At 39.9% G+C, this 16,217-nt stretch overlaps 1 protein-coding gene across 12 annotated transcripts in view; it reads left to right on the top strand.

The window, feature by feature from the left end:
- The window catches only part of ERC1 (ELKS/RAB6-interacting/CAST family member 1), a 562,177-nt gene that overhangs the window by 88,013 nt on the left and 457,947 nt on the right, over positions 1-16,217 (top strand). For all 12 annotated transcript variants that reach the window (XM_039546718.1, XM_039546709.1, XM_039546701.1 and 9 more), the window contains exon 3: positions 10,002-10,418. In XM_039546718.1, the coding sequence (XP_039402652.1) occupies positions 10,002-10,418 (417 nt within the window). The remainder of the gene's footprint in view (positions 1-10,001; positions 10,419-16,217) is intronic.

Here is a 16,217-nt window from a genome sequence, read left to right as displayed (position 1 = left end):
AGTTGATTCTGAGGCCCTTTAGGAGGCCTGCCTAAAACTTCTCAAAAAGAAAAACTTACTCCTGCACTTTACTGAATGCAAGACTGCATGCACTGCATGCTTCAGTAGAGACAGTAGACACATCCAGAGGCACAGGCAAAGCCATTAAAACAAAAAAAAAAATAATACATTCAAATATGTTGGGCAGAAGAGCAGTGGAGAGTTTTTGTTTTTCCTAGATGTTGTGCAGCAGTGGTGTAGTAATCTTTTCCTGCAGCGAGATTATTAATTAGCGAGAGTTCTGCAGCTATTGTATGTTCAGCAAAATGTGTCTTCTGTATGTTTCTTCTTCTTTTCTTCTTTCCTTCTTCCCTGAGTAGTTCAGTAAAAACTCTATAAAAAAAAAATAAAATATAAAAATAAAAATAAAATAAGAATAGAATTCTTTCTTTCTAAATTTTAATTTTTCTTTAAATTTCATTAAATTCCCAAATTTTCAGATTTTTTTTGACTTTCTGATATTTATTTTTTGGCTGGGTCTCTGGGGAATAGTTATTTTAATGTCTGTTAAGAAGACTAGAAAAGGGTTCTTTAGGAACTTTAACTCTCTCTGTCTATATCTTTCTTTTTATAGGATTTCATTTCTCTTTGAAAGTTGAAGAAAAAAAGGAAAAATTTGGTTCAAAAATTAAAAGGAGGATTAATCCTTTTTAATGACAGGATCATCAAAGACCTTGAGCTGAGCATCCTCCAAGCACACTAAGCAGAAATTGTGAAGTGGTTTATACATAAACTTCAGGGTTAAATGAAGGACCCTGTTCAGATGTTTTAAAGTTCCCAGGATTGGCAAGTATTGTCAGATTCAAGAAAGTATCCTTTATTCCCTTGTGGAAACTGCACTTCATATGCAGGCTTTATTCAAACTGCTTTCTTGAGCCTATTTGAAGACAGATTCCTGTGCCGCTTATCTGTCAACTCTGCGTGATTATCACTGTTCACTCAGACATACTAGTGAACTACAATCTCTCTCAGCTAAATAAGTTTGTCCTTAAATCCACATGAACAAATAATTTCAAGAAAAATTAAAGAATTTTTCTGAAGTTAAATTCATAATTTCGTCCAAGCCAGGATGTTGTTTTTGTTATTGTTCTAGGCTAGAAACTCCTAAAGGAGCTACATTGTTGAGATGTTGCAGTTCTCAAAGTGTATTTGAAAAGGACTCAATGGTTTAGGACAAGGTTTCTCAAACAGGGGTCGCCGCTTGTGTAGGGAAAGCCCCTGGTGGGCCAGGCCAGTGTGTTTACCTGCCCCGTCCGCAGGTCTGGCCGATCGCGGCTCCCACTGGCCACGGATCGCTGCTCTGGGCCAATGGGAGCTGCTGGAAGCCGCTCATGAGGCTGTGGGGAGCTATGGGGATGGCACATGCATAGCTTGGTCAGTGCTAGGAGCTATGAGAGGCTCCAGCATTCTCAGTGATGATGGAATCTTTGGAGACTGTAGCTGCTAAAAATCGAAGCGTCTACTAAGCATGTAGTAACTGATGTTTTTAAAGGTGTATAACTTGGCCAAACCTATTCATATAGTTTAATTTTCAGAGGGATGGAAAAATGCACCTCTTTGACACAAAGGCACCCCCCTGCCAAATTTCAAATTCCTGATCCAAAGCATGGGGCCACTAGAGCTGTTCAAAGAAAAGGTCTCCAGAATTTTTTAACATGGGCAGAACAATGTATTTTTTCCACTCAGCTCAACTGTTTTGACTAAAATTTTTCAAAAAACTTCAGCTGGAGGCAGACACCTGGCATGTGAAATTGGAGCCCAATTTCACAACATTTGCAGAGTTACAAGCAAATAAAAACAGGATCTTGTAACAAGAATTGTAAGGCAACCTTAATAATAGCCAGTGCTACCAGCTCTGCCTTGTGTGTGTGTGTGTGTGTGTGTGTGTGTGTGTACACACATGTGTAAAAAATTACGTTAAAAGAGTATTCAGTTGCAAAGTCAAGCACTCAGAAGTTGGGAAATGTCACAATTGAGGTTGTCTGTATATCCGAAGTTGGCTCCCTTGTACTCATGCATTGTTATATAATTTTATGATCATATACTATTTTTTTCTACTGCCCTGTTCTCCCCTCCCCCATTATTCAGTGAACAGGGACAGCACTCAATTAATAAGCAAGTATTCAATATGTTGATTTATCCTCATTGGTTTGCAGACAGAATTATTAATTTGCTGATGATCATCATGGTATGAGTGCTTTACAAACAAAACCTCTGAGGTGAGTGGATAGAAATCATAGAATCACAGGGTTGGAAGGGACCTCAGCAGATCATCTAGTCCAACCTCTGCTCAAAGCAGGACAAATCCCCAGCTTTTTTTTTTTTTTTTTACCTCAGTTCCCTAAATGGCCCCCTCAATGGGATGGCGCGTGCTTGGGGCGGCAAGCCACTGGGGGCACTCTGCCGGTCGTCACGAGGGCAGCAGGCAGGCTGCCTTTGGCAGCTTGCCTGCGGAGGGTCCGCTGGTCCCGCGGCTTCGGCGGACCCTCTGCAGGCAAGCCGCCGAAGGCAGCCTGCCTGCTATGCTTGGGGCAGCAAAATGCCTAGAGCCGCCCCTGCCCCTCAAGGAGGGAACTCACAACCCTGGGTTTAGCAGGCCAATGGTCAAACCACTGAGCAATCCCTCTTCAATTTAAAGGTGGGGAATTAGAGGTGCAGAGATTAAGGTCAAAAGTGTTTGCTAATTTTGAGTGCATAATTTCAATTGCCTAGGGTTTGATTTTTTTCAGAGTATTTAGCATTTTATAGTGCTTTATATGTTGAAAGCACAGCTCCCAGTGACTTCAGATGCAGCTGTGAGAGTGTTCATTCTCAGAAATTGAAGAACACACAATTAGTGACCACCTGTGAAAAGTTTTGGTTTAATTGACTTATCAAGCATCACTCTCAGGGAAAGAATCCAACTGTCCGGGGTAACATTCAGGTGCCTTAACCATAAGACCATTCTTTGTGTTTTCGTGCCATCCCTTATATTCTCACTATACATCTTCTAACTTCTGTAATAAATGAGGTCTTACAGTCAAGAGCCTCATTCACTACATAACCCAGATTCATTCCCAGAGTTCATCATGTGCACTGTAAGAGGCAAGGAACCTATGGAAAATCATATGTGATCATCTTATTAAGGACTGTATTATAATGCATATTCACAAGGGGTCCCAATTAAGGTTGCATAGGCAACTTTAATTCTGTAACTTACTAACTTTGTGTGCTTGATTTTGAACTGTTAATATTCTTGTAACGCAGTTTTTGTGAGTGATTTCTGAGGCTTTTAAAAAAGCAAACTGGAAAAACCCAAATTCTATCATGTGGAAGCATACTGACCCTTACATGGGTCATCAGCAGGGTTAGAATCTTTAGATCCAGAGCACAGCACTCTGAGGTAACTGAATGACTGATAGCAGTAGTCAGTTGTCATCCTTTATGTGGTTCCTCCACTAGAGGAGGTTGACACACAAAACTTAACCAATAATTTTCACAGGTATTTGCTGATTGCAGAGGAATGCAACTTTGATTTCATTCCAGGTTCTGGAGCAAGTGTGTTCTACAGGGCATAAATGCTTCTGCCCCATTTCTCCCTGACCCTGACCCTATCTGCCTATGCCTTCTCCAGCCTATCCCTGTGTCAGGTCTTGTCTCCCTTTCCCTTGCCCCCAGTCTCCTTGTCTGATCTTTTAGCCTCCCCTCACCACCTTCTGGCTCCCTGTCTATGTTCCTGCCTCTCTTCCCCCCAGGTTCCTTGTCACAGCTCCTAGTCTTCCCTCACAGACACCTTATAATAATTTATTTGTTCACTCCCTACTTCATCCCTCTAGCTTGGCTTATCTCCTTACCCCTGTGCATTTCAGTCAGATCGCTTCCTTTTCTTTTATGGTATCAGGATACCAGCAGCAGGAGCATTCAAAACACAAGAGAGACATTTTCTCTGTCCCTCAGTTCCTGTGCCTGGCACCACAGTAACCCACCCCTCAGCCGTCATGAGCCTCAATTGTGGGGAAAATCCTTCTTAGTTCCTGCATCTCTGGGTTGGAGCATGCTCAGTACAAATACAAATCTTTGGGGAATTTAGCTGCCAAAGTCTAACCAGTCTATACTGAGCATGTCCGCATTTAGATTTTTTTGAAAGGCTTGTTGCTTGGCTGGATTTGAAAGGTTTTTTCATATTGTTGCATAACACAGAGTACTTGTCATCCTATGCTGTGTAATGCAACAGATGGTATGGACCCACTTCAGAGCTGTTTTATTGTATGGCTCAGATTATTCCAGTTACCAGTGAAAGTGTGTATACTACCTTTTAAATTATGTAATGTCACCAAGATCATGAGTGTGCAAACATCTTTCCAAGGTCCACTCTGCTTGGTATAGGAGAGGTACCTGTTGGTAGTTGAGAAACACTCATACTCCATAGAAGGCAAGGTATTTCTTTATTTCTCCTTAAAGGTTGCCTTGGTAAGCCTCTATATCCATCACATAAGTGAATTGTTTTGTCCCTGCTGAAACCAAAGTGTCCAGTTATGTGCAGAAGAGAAGTTTAGGTTCAAGTCATTAGTCCAATCTTATTTCATAAGATTTACTTGAAATGTCACCTGTATCAGCAGATTTAAAGCTGTTCCATGCACCCACCGCTGGCACAGAAGATAATCACAACTCTTGATGTTTTTTAGTTAAAAAATGAATCTGTTCAGGGCAATCTGTCTATAGCAGCTTACCAAGAAATTAATCAAATAGGATCACATTTTAGATTTCATGTTTTCAGAAAGTCCTAACTTTGAGGTTTCCTCTTAGTAGAGTGAGAGTGGATACCTTTAGAAATTCAGACACGGAATGGTAGCTGGTACTGACTAGCTTAGAGTTATAAAAATAACTTTCCTTTGACTGCTCTAGCATATTAGAGTGTTTGTGACTTCTGCCAGGAGAACAAATTAATATATAACTTAGAAGCCCAGTGACCTGCTAGAAGTGCATTATGGTACAAAAGTGGCAGCCAAACAGAATTTTCAGGAAGTAGTTATTGGATCTGTCAGCACTCAGTTAAAATTTATTTGTTCTGCAGACTTTAAATTCTAAGAGTCAGATGTCTGCATCTCAGTCTTGGTTTCTTTTGGACTACAGGACTATCAATTTGTTTACTCCTGTCCTTTTTTAGGATTTAAATTTACTGTTGGTGCTTTTCTTCTACAGTTTCTTGTGGATGTATTGTTGCTTCATGACATCCCCTTAAACCAGATCAGTCATTCATGTGAGTCTGGTTCAGCAGACAGATGTACTACCAACAATCTTAAGCTCTTTATCTATAGAATTTGTTTACCTCCTTGCTCTTCTGCTGTCTCAGAGATAAATCAGTGTAAGGTTTTCTTAATATACAAGTTAATTTGTTTGGCTCCCACTTAAATTAAATCCTATTAGAATCATAGCTTTGCTTCCAAGCTAAGCTACACACTATAAAAATCACTCTGTCATTTCCATACAAATAAGGATCCTGGTGCCCCTGAGCCATCTTACAGTGAGCATGCAGTGTTTTTGGAATCAGCAAGTTCTGTTTCATCAGGGCCCTGCTGGACACCTGACATTAGCCCTTTTGTCAGTTTCTCTGCATCCGCTGCAGCTGAATGTCAGCAGGGACTCCCTTCAGATAGACAGGTTTTTGCCTTGAGTATGCATTCAGCAGAATCTGTTGCCCAAATGATAACACTTTGAGAATGAGTGAGAGAAAGAAAGACTTCCTTATTTTCTCTCCTGATTTGTGATTGAGTTTTGCTTTAGTGACCCTGGTTTCTCCTAATATTTGGAACATGGTTGCTGCCCAGCTCTGTGTGGCTCATCCTTTTCCTGTCATTTGGAATACTTTCATTTCAGGGAAGACTTATAAAGGTAGGTTGTTAGTGAGGACTTTTAGTTTTCATATGTCCTGAGATGCTGGCAGGAAAAGCAAATTCATGATCTCATGTAGATTCTGCCAATTTCTCTGACTACTAAGCATTTGAGATAGGGAGAACTTGGGTGCAATCCCTGTGCCAGCACATCAAGAACTGAATGAGTTATATGAGCTTTGAGTTGACTATCCCGCTAAGACCTCCAGGGTAATCACTTGCATTTCCTCTCAGAGATTCTCTCACTACCTTTTCATCTGCAGAGGGCTAACTCGCTAAAGAGAGAAGTCTTTATTTTCAGTAAAATCTAAAGACACTGTCAAGTACTGTAGGTTCCAATTTTTATCTACTCTTAAAATTGAGCTTCTGTTAACAATGTTAAAAACTACGGCATCTTCTTCATGGAAACTGAAAGTATTGAGCCTTTAAAATATTAAAGGCATTACAAAAATAGTCTTACATTTATTTTGAGATCATGTGAGACACTTGCAATGGGCTCTTTCAAGCTTGAGAGTGGTTTCAAGTGAATTCAGGATCTGAAACTAGGCTTAGCTTTTCAGTGGCCAATATTAGATGGATTTATAAATAATATGTTCCCTTCCTTTCCCAAGGAATTGCAGTGATTAAAGAATGCAGGCAGAGAACTGGATGAGAAACAGTGGTAAAACTCAGTTTATGAGGGAAGTGAGTATGTCCTATTTAAAATGTTGTAGAAGAACAGCTATGCCCACCTGAAGAACCACCTTATAGTTCATACCAACAGGGCACTGTTCTGTTGGTATCAAAAACAGAAAAGCAGCTTATTAGCCAGCAGACAAAAGAACTCTATAGAGCAATAATATACTGGGAAGGAGAGCATGTCAGATTTCCTCCATCTTAATTTACTGCTACACTGCATACACCTCTACCTCAATATAACGTGTCCATGGGAGCCAAATAATCTTACCGCGTTATAGGTGAAACCGTGTTATATTGAACTGCTTTGATCTACTGGAGTGCGCAGCCCCGCCCCACCGGAGCACTGCTTTACCACGTTATATCCAAATTCGTGTTATATCGGGTGGCGTTATATCGAGGTAGCGATGTATTATCTTTTTTTCAATTAAGTAGTTCAGAGTACTTAATTGTAATTGTAAGTAGTAATTCATAAACATATTGCTGATCTCTTATTTGCAAAGTATTTAGCTCTCTTCTTTCTTCCTAGGAAACATACTTTGACTACATTTGCTAGTTGCTGACCCTTCCATTGGGTATGGCATAACTCCGTTGCCCTCACCCATGAATCTGAAATGACATGAATTCCATAAGTGCTGCTTCTATTGGCATCAACATTTTTCTCTTTTACAATTAGCCTATTTGAACCACTTAAAAATAGCTTTCAGTTTGTCAGCTCAGATGTTGATTGCATCTGTGGTAAATCATTCATGCTGAATTTGGGGAGATGTTTTATACTGGAATAGGTGGTAATGTTTTTCTGGGGTACAGCTTTGCCTGGGACATGATCCTACATTAATCAGATTATAAAAATTAAAGTCTAGGAAGTTTGTTGTGGTGACTTCTTTTTAGTTAGGGTTATAAATAGCCTAAGACTAATTCTGTGGCAGTACAGGAAGCCATTCTGCTGTTCTAATGCATGTGGTGATTCAGAGGAAGCTGATTCTCCTGCCTTCCTGGTGGGAGGAAAGCGAGGTAAGAGTGGATACATGTGAAATATGGATGTTAAGCAGACCATGCTCTGTGGTTGAAATGGGATGAGTATAGTTTCCCTAATAAAGATAAGTTCCATTTTGGTGTATAGACTGGCTACCTTAGGTATTTGCACTGAGCTTAGTGGAGCACTTTTCAATTGTTTGGTGCAAATTCTCTTGCTACCAGTGCAGCCCCATTGGTATTGCAATGGTAAAAATTAGGAGAATGTGAGTGCATGAGATTTTTTCTTACAATTTAGTCTGTATGGATGAGTTGGATAAACTTTAGTAGTTTGGCTGCCTGACTTCCCCCTCATTCACCTAACATGCTTGCTGTTGCTCTTCTGAGCTTTAAAGTGTGGAGGTGCAATGGCATTTTTATCTGGAATGCAGCTTGGAGAAGTGACATTGGCAATTTGTTTCAAAGAAGATTGAAAGCTAAAAGTGCATTACAATTCCAGGTTGTGGTGTGCTCAAGGCATAAGTTTTCTTCCATTTTGCAAGTAAATGCATGGGTAGAAATTCAGATTGCCACATACACTTTACCTTACAGCATACAACAAATAATCATTCTTGTTCAGGAATACACTTGTGTGAGAGATCCAGAACCATCATTATAACTTAAGTACTATTTTCTGCTGAACTGAAACAGTAACTGTCAAGTATCATAAAATTACAAATAGAAGAAAAGGTCAAATAAACCTCAAAAGCTTGAGATAACTCCCTTTGATGGGGAGGACCCCAAATAACGGGGCTTGGAGTGTTTGAACTCTCACATAGTGAGGAAAGTAGTACTGAAATAGTTTACAGCCCCACAGACTGCCTTCATACATCAGTCCCTACAACAATAGCTATTAAAACCACAAAGATAGACTGAATTCATGTGTTAATGAAGTAGCAAATACTGTATTACTTCCTCCCTGTTCCCTTTTTCATAGGAATATGCAACAAACAAATTATTGGAGGAATCCTACAGTCTCCTTGATTACATCTCCTGTGCATTATACATCTTGTTGTGAAATTCACTTTCTGTATTTTACTTTCAAATATAAGGTCCCTTCCCGGAGTAGCTTATTTGGATTTTATTTAGATTATAAACTGCTGGGCTATTTTGCCTCCTGTACATCAGCCAGCCAAGAGATGACTGTCATGAAACCTGTCCTTTCTAGTGCTTACGCTTTTGCTACCACTGGTTGTATCTGTGCTGTTTTTGGAAGTTGCTGTAATGTAGGCACTTTTTTTCTAGTGTCGAAGAAGGCCTCACAGAATTCAATTCAGCTGGCCTGTTCAAAGATAAACTGAATTGTGTCAGTCTCTTTGCCTTTCCCAAGAAAAGAGGATAGTTTTGTGGTTGTCTCAGATTTGTCAGTCAGACATTGTTTCTGTTTTTGCATCTCCTACGAACTTCCTGTCTTGCCTGGATATTATTTCATTCAGTGCCTTGTTTTTTTTCTCTGTAAATGGGAATAATGCTTACCAGCTCACAGAGTAGGTTCATCTACACAGCAAAACAAACAAACAAACAAAAACCACCCCAAAACCCCATGGACGCAAGTCTCAGAGCCTGGGTCAACTGACTTGGATTCATGGTGCTCACGCTATGAGGCTAAAAATAACATAGACATTCCCACTTGGGCTGGAGCCTGGACTCTGAGACGTACGCCCCTCACTGGATTTCAGAGCCCAGAACATCTACACTGCTATTTTTAGCCCCATAGCGGGAGCCCTACAAGCCTGAATCAGTTGACCAAGACTCTGAGACTCTACCTATGTGTATGGAGGGGGTGGAGTGGTGGTGGTTGCATTGTAATAGAGCAAATTGTTCTGCAATCATACACTGACATCTTTTTAATAATGATTCTTGGGGGATGGGAAACAAAATGTATAACCAATTTTTTAAAATAATCTGATATTGCTCCTTCATGATCTACCAGTGTTTCCTCCCTCACTCTATTAAAAGGTCAGCACTAGTAACCAGTGTCTCTTTATTCCTTGTTTGTTTGCTGATGTCCAAGGGAATTGCTCTAGTTCTTGGGCCTTTGATGCTGAAGTGAGATGAACTAAGAATAACAGAGTAGAGAAGTGTTCATTTATACTTTTCAGTACACTGATTTTTCCTAGTAATACTCTTCCGTTCTGGACGTTGACTTGCACAGATGGGTGGAGATAGGGGAATTACATGCAAGAGAATCTTTCTCCATCATTCAGGGCCTTAAAATGTGCAGCTCAATAACTCTCTCCCTCCAAAGTTGGAGAAATTATAGTTATCTGCTGTCAAATATGTTGAGTGTTGTCAGCTGTTGTATATTCCTTCTGACTGATTGGTCAAGAGGTTCAAGCAGCCCATGTATTTCCAATTTTTCACTAAGAAAGGGAATTCACTAACTTAGTTTTCTGCTTCTAGCACATGCAGATGACGATCCAGGCTCTCCAGGATGAGCTTCGGATCCAGCGGGACCTGAACCAGCTGTTCCAGCAGGACAACAGCAGTAGAGCCAGTGAACCGTTTGTGGCAGAGCTGACAGAGGAGAACTTCCAACGGCTTCATGCAGAGCATGAGCGCCAGGCCAAGGAACTTTTCCTGCTGCGCAAAACCTTAGAAGAGATGGAATTGCGCATTGAGACTCAGAAGCAGACCTTAAATGCCCGTGATGAGTCCATCAAAAAGCTGCTGGAGATGTTGCAGAGTAAAGGACTGTCTTCAAAAGCCACAGAGGAGGATCATGAGCGGACAAGACGGTTGGCTGAAGCAGAGATGCATGTCCACCACCTGGAGAGCCTGCTGGAACAGAAGGAGAAGGAAAACAATATGCTGAGAGAGGTGAGTGACCCAGACGTTAATTAATCTAAAAAATAATTCATTCCATGAGCAATCTTCCTGTCCCTCCTTCCTAGTGTTAATCTCTGCTAATTCATGCTTGTATGCCTTCCATTCCTTTTCTGATATTTACTCTTTCACCACTTTGGGAACAGCATTTCCCATGATGGATAGGCTGTAGATTTAAAAAATAATCTGATGGAGTTTGTCTCCTAAATTAAAACCTCTCATTTGTTTTTGTGTCTCCCCTCCCTTCCCCCAGCTCCTGTTTGCCTTTACTCCCGACATGTGGAAGTTCACTATTGCGGGAATGTAATGTTCATTCAACCTCTTTTTTTTTTTTTTTTTTTTTAATTGAGAGCAAACATCTACCTGGATTTAGGAAAGCGCTGAGAGAAATCTTGGCAGCATTAATGGATGATCACTCTGCAGTTTCCATGGAAACAGTTGACTTGCTGTGTAGGGTTTTTGTGATAAAAAACATTAGCTGCCTCAGATGCACAGCCAAAAAAGATTATTTAAAGGAACACTGTTGCAAAAATTTATAACAAAACAATACTTAGATATGTATTGTATATTGTGGACATATGATGACAAGCATTCTTAAGTATAAATCACCCACAACCAGTTATAATGAAACGTAGGCTACTCATCCTACAAACAGTACTTATCTGTCTTAGAGAAATGCATGAAAATCAGCAATGTGCCATCCCTCAGTCTTCAGCCAGTGTCATTAAATTTCTTGTCACTGTATTTCCTCTATTACCTGTAGATAATGTAACGATTAACTCTGAAAATGCTGTCATTTTCCTGTCAATACGTGGATTCAACAAAGGCAAAGTTTTCCAAAAAGTTGATTGCACGTACAAATTTGGTAACTGAACATACATGTAACTAGGTTCATAATTACCCAGTTTACACACACAAATTAGTCACATCATTACACAGGCCTTTTGTTCTAATATGTTTTTTGAAAATCTGGCTTATTTGTCTGTCTACACACAGGACCCAAACCTGATCCTTTGGAAACAGGAGGGAACAGGATCATTCACAAAGTTTCTGAAATGGGCATTCTGCAGCAACCAAAGGGTTGCATACCTCCTTATTATACATTTTTCCATCTCCTGTCCATTTACTTTTGTGCTCTTACAGGTTTCTGTATATAAGGAAGATAGAATCCAGAGAATTTCCTGGCCAGATTTAGAACAGTAAGCTCTTGAATGCCTGGAGTGAAGATATTATATTTTCAGACTTTCTCCATTCAGAGTTCTTGTCTTGTAGTAAATATTGATACTGTTTGCCCCATTCCAGGCTTTTATTTCTGCAGAAGCTAAAATGGCTTTGTAATGGGGGTAGACTAGGCCCAGAGACCCCCTGTTGGAGGCTTTAGAATCCTGCCATACTTGTCTCGGGAAAGGAGCAGTGGAGAAGTCCTCCAAGTGGGCTAGAGTGGCTGCAGGGGAAGCAGCCAATCATGGCCCAGGAGGGCTATATAAAAAGAGCTGCAGGACAGAGCAGGAGTCAGTTGCTGCCTGGAGTTGGTGGAGAGAGGACTGTGATCCTGGTTGGTTATGAAGGAGCAGCAGGATCACAAACAGCTCATTATGGGCAGGGACCAGAGGAGCAAAGCAGGAGCTTGTGGCTGGCTGCTGGGACTGAGTAAGTACTGAGCCCAGGGAGGGCCACAAAAGACAGTGTCTCCATGAGGAAGTCCTGGGGATATGGACCCATACCAGGGCTGGGACAAGTTAAAGACTATATATCCCAGAAGGGGTTTCTTTTGTTTCACATAGAGACAGTGTGTGTGACTTGGCCGGAGGGCTGAGTCACTGAAAAACTGCCTGAGAAACCACTGATAGGTCACCATAAACTGAAAGACTGCAGACCTACACAACCAGAAGGGGGCGCTTGTGAGAGGTGGGTGCCATGCCATTACAATTATCCGACCAGAAGGGGGGCTTGCAAGAGATGGGTGCCATGCCATTACAGGCTTCTATTTATTCCCTCTCTAAACACCAGCATCAATAGTGAGCAATCAAGAGGAAGATGTACCTCTTTAGAGAGAGAGAGATTCTGCTGCAAAGCAGCAGGTGTTGAGAGTGAGACAGGACATAAGGAATCTTCGTAGTGTAGTTGAATAGCTGGAAATCTTATATCTTGGGTTATTTAATCCCTAGGCCTTCTCAGGGAAGGATTTCTTGTGGAGAAGAGAGAGATTACTGTGTGGTCAGTTTTATTGTGTGTCTTAGACAAGCAACATTTGGAATTTTGCTTTTTGATGCCAATCCAATTCTGAAGCATTGAGGAGGGACTAGCAGGATATTTCATAATTTATTACTCAAGTTATTGTCTCATTGCCTTCTCTGGTACATAGAATTGACGTGTTTAGAAAAAGTAATTCCTTTTAAACTAGTGTAAATGGTGGCTTCTTTGTAATTTGAAGTTCTTCTTTGAGTGATGGCCCTATGGGTGTTCCACTGTAGGTGCGACAGCCCCTCCTGCACCTGGGATCGGAGATCTTTAGTAGCAGTGGCCATTGGACTGCACATGTACTCCTCCATGTCTTGTGCCATGAGCAGCATCTATAGATAGTGCTGTGCAGTCCAATCACCCCAATGTTCCTGGACTAAATATTGGAAAAGCTGATATGGGATTCAGTCAATAAAGAGTTAAAAGAATTGTAATATAACTAATACCAGTCTATGTGGTGTAGCCTTTTATTTTATTTAAAGTGAATATAGTAATGTTGTATTACACCATTGTGGGTTCGGCTCTGGTAGTTACAGTTTCAAGCTCAACAGAGTGAAAGTCACCTCTGCGACTTTCTTCAGATTTAGAGCCTCTAGGAACACACAAAGACCAAGGATATGGACAACATATACATTTACAAGTACAAGGTCTAGTCAGTTTTACAAGTTTTATTAAAGTTACAGTTAAGCTTATGATTACCCAAGCATATGGAAATCCTATAAAGACCTATGCACAAGTAACATATATAGTCATACTCACATCCTTAACAATATTGTTAGGGAGTGATGGATGCCTTGCCAATTGATCATCAATAGAGAGATGGTTCCTGATGGAGTTTCCCCATAGGAGATTAATTTTACCCAATCTGGGAGCCTTCTTTTATTTTGTGATTCTGACTACACGTACGCTGTGTGCATGTGCGTGAAAGTGTCCACTCTCTTTTTCCTTATTTGTATTGTCCCCCCCAAGAATATTGGGGCATCCTGTTTTTTAATAATCTGTTTATAGTTCCTTTTATTCTCATTAGCATTGACGCACAACCTTTATCATGTGGGTAAGGCACATATTAAAAAAAATGTGCCTCTAGGTCGTTTTGTGATCTAAAATTAATCTTACGGCTAATTTTTCGCAATACCATCCATTGGTACATCTTTTTCCGTAACCTTCTGGCATCGAGTTATTCTTTGGTTACTTACGTCAAGCATTTCTTAAGCCTAAAGCATAGTATGGCTAGGGTTACCAGATAGCAACTGTGAAAAAACGGGACAGGGGGTGGGGGGCAATAGGCATCTATATAAGAAAAAGTTCCAAAAAATGGGACTGTCCCTTTAAAAACAGGACATATGGTGACCCTAAGTATGCCTAAGCTAAAATATTACAGGCCTCAGCGTGTAGGTTTCGTGTTTCAGCCCTACCAGCTAATACATTAGGCCCTACCAAATTCATGGTCCATTTTGGTTAATTTCATGGCCAGAGGGTTTTTAAATGGTCGGTTTCATGATTTCAGATGTTTACATCGGGGTGGATTTGATTTAAATCAATTTGATTTAAATCACTAGTCAGGAAGACTCGATTTAAATATTGATTTCTACATAACAGTGCATGCTTGTTGGTTGTTATAACCTTAATATATATTCTTCACAACTTAGAGATAGATGTAGGTTTCATTTTTAGAAGGTACACACTATGTATTTTAAGTGATTTATTTTGAAAACTTTTCAGATTAGTTTTACAGCTATATCAGAAAATGAATGATTGTTTGGTTAATTCATTTACCAAAGGTAATTGAAGCAGATAGTTTACCTCCCAATGATGTCATAAATATCTCCAATTCAACAGGTTAATCATTAATATTTCGAGGATATTCTTGCCATGCTGTATTAAGAGGAGAACATCACCAGACAGACATTTAAATTGTTTTATTTAACTAAAACAACATTATGTATTCTGGATTTTTTTCTTCAACAGCAAATCTATAATATTTTAACAAAACAAGCATATGAATTTTTGAATGTAATTAAACATTCAAGTTTTTTAAAACCAGGTTTGTTTTTGTTAAAAATTGTTTTTAACTAAAATAGTTAAATGAAATACTTAAAAAACAAACAAACAAAAAAAACCCACCAAAATTAAATCAACTGTGTCAGTCAGGTCAACATGAGAAATTTAAAATATTGGCTTCTGCAGCTAACTGAGTCATCTTCACCTTCATTTTCCTGTTTGTTCATAATCTGGAAAAGAAAAACAAGCTTTCCTGCTTTTTCAGGTCCCAAACAATTTCTCAATTTGGAATTAATTAGTCCAAAGGAAGAAAATATTCTTTCTACACCAGCAGAAGAAGCTACTAATATTAAAAGTGAGATTATCACTTCAGCAGTCTCTGAATTCAAGTGGTTAAGTGACTTCCACCAGTTCACTGGTATAACTTTCTTTAAAACATCATCAGCAAACATCTATTTCTTGAATGGTTCACCATTAGCTCTGAAGTTTATTATTGTTGGCATTATGGAGGGATGATTGCTGGATGTCGATGTCATAGCCAACTCCTCTTTTTCAGCAGTAAAGGTTTGACCCTGATACCGAGTATTGAGAATATTTGCAAGAAAGTGAGCTGGAGATAGTGCTTGTCCCATTTGTTTTTTTAATGCTTGTAATTTAACTGTCATTGAATATTTCTCTTTTAAGATCTCACTCGCTTCCTTCTAAATTTCAACAGTGTCAGCAATAAAACAACTATTTCCCTGCATTTTGTTCAAGGCTACAGAAATAGGCTTCAGGGTACTCAGCCTGTGTTCAACATTTCTCTTAAGCTCTATGTTGAGAACTTTGGCTGTGACAGTGCCATCTATTTTTTCATGATTTTGTTCACAAACTGTCATCAAATTAGGCCAGTTCTTGATATAGTGCTCAAAACAGTCCACTACTGAGTTCCATCGCAGATCTTGTGGAAGAGTTAGCTTGGTTCCTCCCACTTTTTTCAGAGCAGCTGCTGCAAAGTGGTGGTTGTGGAAGTATTTTGCAATTTCAACATTAGCCTTTATTTCTGGAATGCAGAAGTCTTTGGCTAGGAGGTGCATCAAATGAGCACTGCATCCGTATGTTATTAGCTTGGGACTCTCTTCGCGCTCTTCTAAATTTCTTCAAATGTTGGATACATTTGCCGCTTTGTCTGTGACCATTTGAATTTTTTTTCACAGTTTGTTACCAGAAGTAGTAGTAAAAGTTGTAAGTATTCTGCTGTGTGTGCATTTCCCGATGTATCAATTGTTTCTGTAAGGAAGACATTCCCTTCTTCTGTTGTCACACAAGCACATACAACAGGATCATTATGGACATTACTCCACCCATCAAGACTCAGGTTAATAATTTCACCCTCTAGACCTTTTGCACACTGCTCAATTTCTCTTTCATACACTTTATTCAGCAATTTGCCGGTGACATCTGCTCTGTTGGGTGGACTGTATCCTGGTCTTAATGACTGAACCATGCTGATGAAGTGTGGGTTCTCACAGGGCCGCCCAGAGGATTCAGGGGGCTTGGGTCTTCCCCGAA

The sequence above is a fragment of the Mauremys reevesii genome, linkage group 1 (genome assembly GCF_016161935.1).
Source record: "Mauremys reevesii isolate NIE-2019 linkage group 1, ASM1616193v1, whole genome shotgun sequence".
NCBI classification, from domain to species: Eukaryota; Metazoa; Chordata; order Testudines; family Geoemydidae; genus Mauremys; species Mauremys reevesii.
Note: the sequence above shows the minus strand (reverse complement) of the source record. Positions and strands in the feature narration are given on the sequence as shown.